We start from the raw sequence: 6,585 nt of genomic DNA on the forward strand, positions 1-6,585 counted from the left end.
GAGGCCCCTATTGCCTTTCTCTAACCACCCACCTCCCACCCACTCTGGAAGGTTTTCCCATCCTGTGACATTACCTCTGGGGATGGCTATCCATGGGCTGCATGAGGGAGAGGAAGAAGCTAAGAATTTTGGCCACCGTGGTCCTCTCCCAACCTGGGGTGGGAATCTGTAAAATGGAGCCAGGGCACAAAAGTTAAGGAAGGACACATGGAGGGCACAATGAGAAATGCCAAGATAGCAAACGGATGGAGCAATCGCAAAGGACCAAGAATCCAGAAATCTGGTGGCTATCTACCCTACAGGGGAGATGGGAAATCCCTAAGGGGCCGCAGCACCTACACTAGACTGCCCACCTCCACTCACACGCATTCTTGTTCATTCCCACACCTCCCCACTCCAACCTCTCTACTCACCGGCAGACCCAGTTTGACAGCATCCACAGGCTGCCGGAAGGGCCATGCAAACTGATGTTTCCACAGAGCCTTCATCACCACCTTATGCAGGTATTGCAGCTGGTTGGTAACCCGTCCTGGCTTTTTGGGATTGGACACCTCCGGGGGTGGTGGGTTGGCAGGAGTCAGTTGTAAAGCTGGCACTGAAGCCATTGTGGGGCTTTCAAATCCCTCATACAACAGAGAGGGCTTTCGAATCCTTTTCCCTGGTGCTGCTGCCTCTGGGCCCAGCCCCAGTAACCCTGCATTCCCCTCCCCAGGGAGCCTGCAAAAAATTAAATGTGATAATCTTGTAAAAATTAATGAGTACACTTATACTATATGCCCAATAAATCCAGGATTGGGAGTCTTGAGAGATGGGCAATCTTATGAAAGTAAACACTGACTATAAGTATTCAAACACCTAGAGCTTTTATTCTTGTCTTCCCTCCCCCTCTCTTTATTTTTAGTATACCTAGCTAGGGTCTTCACCCTCCTGGAGTCTAATAGGCAACATGACCTATTTTCGATTTCGGAAAACAAAAAGCCCCCAGAAAGTTTCTTATAGGACACAACATCTGAAAACCACGCACTCATGAAAAAGGGATTTAAATAAAATGGATGGAACTGAGAAACTCAAAACCCCAAGCTTGAAGACCTCACTAGGGGCTTGGAGGTTGCCATAGTGGCTGAGCCCGAGGGAAGCCAACGCCAAGAGGAAAGGAACAAAGCAGGAGAAAAATACCATAAAATGCTAATGATACATGTAAATCCATCTAAGCAGAAAAGGTCAGCGTCATCCACAAGCTCTGAATAGTTAACTTCAAAGCAGAAAATGAACCAGAAATCTAACTGAAAACCGCACCAACTTAAAAAAAAAAAGAAAAAAAAGTCAAGAAGCATGTCGCACTTTTCACAGTCTGGAATAACTCAGCTGCCAGCCACCAGAAATTATTTGCAAATTCAGTCTCCTTTCTCCAAAGAACTCTCCAAATAAGAGTTGTCTAGTCAAGGTCAGCAAATTCCCTAAGTGGTAAGACCACCCTCTCTCACCCTGCCAACAAGTTCCCACTGCAGCATCGACCCTGGAGAACGACAGCCAACAGGGTTTCAAGTTTACATTCTGTGGAGCTCCTCAGGGCCAGGTGTTTCCCAGGGCCTAAGACTAAAGACATTACCCTGAAATCTCATTGTTTATATCATCAGAAAGTTGGACCACAGAATCCTTAGCTCCACCCTCCCACCGTACATGAAACTATCAATGCTGTCAAAAACACTCGTCTTGACAACACAAAACCGACACGGTCACACTGAAAAGACGAGCAAAGGTTTAATGACCTACCGTAGACACCAGAAACACACAGGCTAATACAATATCCCCTCTATCCTACCCCGAAACTTCCCGTTGCCAGTTCCTGAAGCTCTATCACCATGGCAATCCTATAAGGCACTAAAAATGGCTACGAAACCCCCAAAGGGCTATTACAAACCGTCGCTAAACACCAGACCTGTTAAAACCTGCTGCCCAAACAATGTCATCCTTCCCATTACATTCCGCCACCAACCTAGCTCTGCCTGAGTCGGTTAACACTAAACCACCACGGAGAAAGTAACGTAATCGACCTGTGCTGCCTCCGTACTGTATATGGGACGCTACCACGATTCCAAAACCGTCGCTCAACCCCCTCCGCGAGCCCCCGAGTCAACAGTCGAGCCACGAAAACAGCAACGCGCCCAACTCGGTCCCGTATTCCCTCCGAACCTGATATCCCAAACCCCCGTGCCGCAGCTCCCTAACGTCCCCTTCCCACTAGCGGCGACATACTTGTTGTGGGGAGTCACGTTTTGCAGCATCTTGACCGCGGGGAACCGGCGCTGCCCTCAGCCGCGGAAAGTCCGGGTGGCCTCGGTTCCCCTTACTGCCCGGTCCAGCATAACCCGGGAAGTGGGGTTGGGGGGCCCGCTGCCCTTGCTGTCCAGGCAACAACCCCCCCAACCGGGCTGGCACGAAAGTAGTCTTCTCCGCTGCTTCAGGGAAAGCTCCGGTAGCTTGGCGCGCTCCGCAAGCGACGGAGAGCGAGAAAATGGCGGCGGCCTCAGCAGAAGCGGGCGAGAGAAGGGGGAGACTCTTCAAACCCTAAGAAGGCCCCCGATCCCAGACACCGTCGTCAATACTGCCCGTTGTTAGTCTGCAAGAATCCCCTCTTCCTGCTGGGACCGTCCGGAGCGGACGACGTCCCGTTTCGACTTCGATGGAGGCGGATGAACACGAAAAGTGGTTTAGGGAGCCGCCGCCTCCATCTTTGAAATCCTCTTGAGGGCGGAGTAGAGGGGGTGGACAGATTCCGAGGATTGGGCGGGGCCCGAAAAAGGGGAGCGTCGGGGGCTTCTACGGGGTCTGTACTGTCCGCCGGGACCGGTCATAGGCCGAGACGAAGGCCATTTCCAAGCGGATGGACGTGGATTGTAACCGCGGGCCCCGACGACCCGAAGGCTCTGTATCGGTAGGCAGAATCCTCCAGGCCGTTCTAGAGGCTGCTCCAACTCCAGCGCGAAATGGCGCCGCCGAGCCCCGCGCCAGCCCTTTATATATAGGCGGGGGGAGGAGCTTCGCCGCTCATGCGCGCCACCGTGCTCGAGATTTCCCCCACCCCCTCCGCGCGTGCACGCTCGCTCACGCGCGTGAAGAAGCCGATTCGAAGGGTGAGGAACGCCTCTCCGCGGGAGCGCTTTCTATTGGCCAACGGAGACGATGATATCACACACTCCATTTCCAAGGCGTCAGTCACCAGGCAGAAGAGAACTGCATAGGCCCACTGGGAAGCGGCAACCCGCCATATCTCTGAGCCAATTGGCTGCGCTGTGGTTCGGCGACTCCAAGGAAAGAGGGAGGTTGGCAGAGGTGCACCCTCTCCCCACCTCCCTTTTCAACAAAGTCTTCCCAGGCGTCCAGGCCCGGTGCGACCGGCGACTGCCAAGCTCGGGCAGGTCGTGCCATTCGTAGCTCCTCCATTGGCCAAGACTGGAGAGGACCTTATGGGCGTAGCCAACTTCAGCCCGCTAGGGTGTGGCCGCAGGACGCTTGGCGAGTGGTGGTTCTAGGCGGTGAGGCCGCTGCACTGAAGAATCTAAAACGAGGAAGAAGACGCCATCTTAAAAGCCGCGGCCTGGCACTCCGGCAAACAGCTAAGGCTCCCGAATGTAACGAAGACAGGATCTAACTTCCCTATGTTTCACAAAAAAATACTGGCTTGCCGGAGTCTTAAAATCATACCCGTCCTTCCCCAGGTCAAACAACCGAATGACACAGGCAAAACAGTACTCTGAATCGCGCTTTTAACTTCCCAAAGCTGCTATCAAGGTAACCAAACAAATCTAGAATACGTTCCAAAAACTTGCACCTGAACCTCCTCTCCAATTCCTCAACACCTTCAGTTATCAATACAAACATCTGCCCGCTCGACAAAAATTTGGCAGCCCTCAAATGGGAACAAAATCTCCAAGCACACCTACATATGAAACCCACCCTCTCCCCAAATTTCATCAGGTTGTCTAGCTCACAGCAGAAAATTCAAGTTCTGCGAGAGGCGAATCGGTATGAACACCCCCCCCCGCGACCACACACACACACACACACACAGGGGGAGCTCAGACTTTTCCACACGCTCCCCGCCTCCCCCTTCCCGAGGGCATGCCCGTAACCCCCTTAAGGTCCCTCCGCCGTGGGGGCGAAAGGGCCCCCCATCCCCCCACCGGGGTCCGGAGTCCTCCCCACGGTGCGGCTGGTCCATCGGTCAGCGCCAGGGAGGAGGGCAAGCGGAGGAGGCGGCCGCTGCAGCTCACTAGCCCTCCCCCTCCTCCTCTCCCTTTCTCCCCTCCCCCCGGGCCGTCCGCCTCCGAGGAGGAGCAGGAGCCATTTTAGGAGCTCAATTTCACCCCCCCCAAACTCACTAATCTGAGTCTTTCCCACAATCTGGTTATCTGAATAGGATTAAACTATAAATGAAAAAAGAACCAGAGCACAACTAGGTCAGGATCTCTAAAGCCATCTCTGGGGCTCCCCGTCCCCATATACGAGAGTGAAAGAATTTCCCCCAGTTGGGTTTCATCGTAAGGTTCCCCCCTCCATTTCCCTTTTTCTAGACACCAAGGAAGAAAACACTGTATACATCAGAAAAGAAATTAATTTTGTAAACGAGTATAAGAACCCCCTCCCCCTGGAAGGGCTCGTGAGGATCTAGATCCTTAAGGTCCTACCGTCACCCTCCCTCACTCCGCAGTAGCTCAAGTCCCTAGCCTCGGTTACTGCGTCTAAAATGGACGTCAATTGCCCGTCTCCAGGACCTCTGGGTCGGGCAAACCCTGCGGGGGGAAGTGCGCACCGGGAAAGCAGGTTCGCCCTCCCAAATATCCACCCTCCCCCCGCCCCGGCATCAGGCCTCTGCCCCCAAAGTACATGTGGGCCCGCGCGTGGCTACAGCAGGAAGGACAATGACACAGCAACTTCGCAGAGACCTCCCCTCCCCCCAGTTGCCCAGCCTCCCAAATCTGCTCTTCTCTACCCGGGGCCTCGCAAGCCTGCACATAGGCCGGCCAAGAAAGAAAAATTTAGGAGTGCGAGAAAATACTGGGCCTTAGAAAGCGAAAGGGTAGCCAGCCAGACATTACTCTGGCTTATTTCCCGACATTCCGGAAAATCACTGTTCTACGCTCTCTCCCAACCCTCCCTTCCCACCATGAGTCAGAGGCTACAGCTACTCAGTAATTTGGAAAAATAACTCTCCCCTCCTTTCCGTTCCCTCCCCGGCAGTGCACAAGGAAAGAGCTGTTCAGGAATGGGGGAGGGGATAAAGAAGCAAAAAACGCCACCCTGGAGAAACCCGAAACCTTGTGAACTGTGAGATCATTCCAGGTACTAAACCTCATTCCCCTCGTCTCAGATTACGCTTTCTACCACCCTCCCAGCACCCACCTTGGGCCTGGTTTCTGCTCCCAAGCGGACCCTGAGCTTTCATCCTGTAAGCACTCCCCAGCCTGGGGTAGATGTGTGCTCAGCTAAGACCCCAACAGGGCAACGAAGTTTTGTGAGGAAGGCTTCATAGGCCGTGTCCACGTGAATGCACACAAATTCGAAAAGCGACTCCAAGCGTAAACCTCCAGCATGCCATGTGATGACCGCTTACACAAAGGAAGTACAGAAATGCTTCTTCCAGGGTCTGGGGAGAAAGGGAGTGGGCGCCTGAGAATAACCTCAGTTCACACCCCGAGTTGCCAGCTCTAAACCTTCACATCCACAAGTAGAAACTAGTCACCACTGCTACTCCCCAACCCACAAGGTCAGCCTTTCCTCCGGCCTTCCGAAGGAAACCTCACCTCTCTCCGGGATCTTGTACCCCCTAGGGGACGAATGGAATGGGGGGGACATACTGCCCCCACGCCCCTTTGCCCTCCAATAGGTAAGGAGGCATGAGATTGGCCATTCCCCTCCCCCATCAGAGGTGCCCTCTCCCGCTCGCTCCCCTTCACGCTCCCATTGGCTATTAACTATTTGAAGGACAAACCCTCCCACCCTCAGGATTCTACTCTGAACCCCAAGAACGTCCCTCTCGGAGTCCCCACCATTGGTTAAGCACGTAAATGACAACATCCCCATCCAAGGGCCCCTTCTTACCTGGATCTTGGAACCTTCCGGGGGGATCCAATGTTCCCCTCGGCTTGGTGCGGGGGGAGAATGTAATCCGGGGTGTCACCCCCCCCAGGAAACTGAACCTGCGTTGGGGGAGGGGGCTTAGCCCCCAGCCCCTCCCTTCCCGATGGAACGGGGGGGGGGGGGGGAATCACCAGGGCCTAGCGGCCACGTCAGCAACATCCAGATTGGCTAACCCGGGTCACGTGGCAGCCGCCCCTCTTCCCCCACCTCCATGGGTGCCAGTTTTTCGAAGGTTCCTGGGGGTCGCGCAAGGGGCCAAGGGAACTGCATGACCTAGGCCTATTTCCGGAGACCCAGAGCGCTCTAATTACTGCTGCTTTTCCTTATCCCCGGCTTCCTATCCCGCTGTCAACGACCCTGTCCCCCCCACTCGCCTCTCCGTACGGGTTCAGCATGGCTACCGCAGCCCAGGAACCTGCACTGAGCAGGCGCAAGGGTGCGGCC

General features: G+C 54.4%; 2 protein-coding genes across 7 annotated transcripts in view; one reads left to right on the plus strand and one right to left on the minus strand.

The window, feature by feature from the left end:
- Positions 1-6,257, minus strand: part of BRD2 (bromodomain containing 2) — an 11,877-nt gene extending 5,620 nt beyond the window's left edge. The window contains exons 1-5 of one of the 6 annotated variants that reach the window (XM_025043670.1): positions 6,103-6,253; positions 5,404-5,647; positions 2,437-3,559; positions 2,257-2,386; positions 414-717 (exon numbers count right to left, since the gene is read on the minus strand). In XM_025043670.1, coding sequence (XP_024899438.1) covers positions 414-717; positions 2,257-2,285 — 333 coding nt within the window. In that variant the 5' untranslated portion in view covers positions 2,286-2,386; positions 2,437-3,559; positions 5,404-5,647; positions 6,103-6,253. Of the gene's footprint in view, positions 1-74; positions 167-413; positions 718-2,256; positions 3,560-4,184; positions 4,289-5,403; positions 5,648-6,102 lie in introns of those variants that run through there. The other 5 variants (XM_015585875.2, XM_006907404.3, XM_006907400.3 and 2 more) reach the window with 5 other exon arrangements.
- The window catches only part of LOC102892493 (HLA class II histocompatibility antigen, DM alpha chain), a 17,766-nt gene continuing 15,995 nt past the window's right edge, over positions 4,815-6,585 (plus strand). Inside the window, exon 1 of the mRNA XM_025043674.1 lies at positions 4,815-5,343. The gene's annotated coding sequence lies outside the window, so the exon portion shown is untranslated. The remainder of the gene's footprint in view (positions 5,344-6,585) is intronic.

Source organism: Pteropus alecto, unplaced genomic scaffold, assembly GCF_000325575.1.
Source record: "Pteropus alecto unplaced genomic scaffold, ASM32557v1 scaffold202, whole genome shotgun sequence".
Taxonomy (NCBI): Eukaryota; Metazoa; Chordata; class Mammalia; order Chiroptera; family Pteropodidae; genus Pteropus; species Pteropus alecto.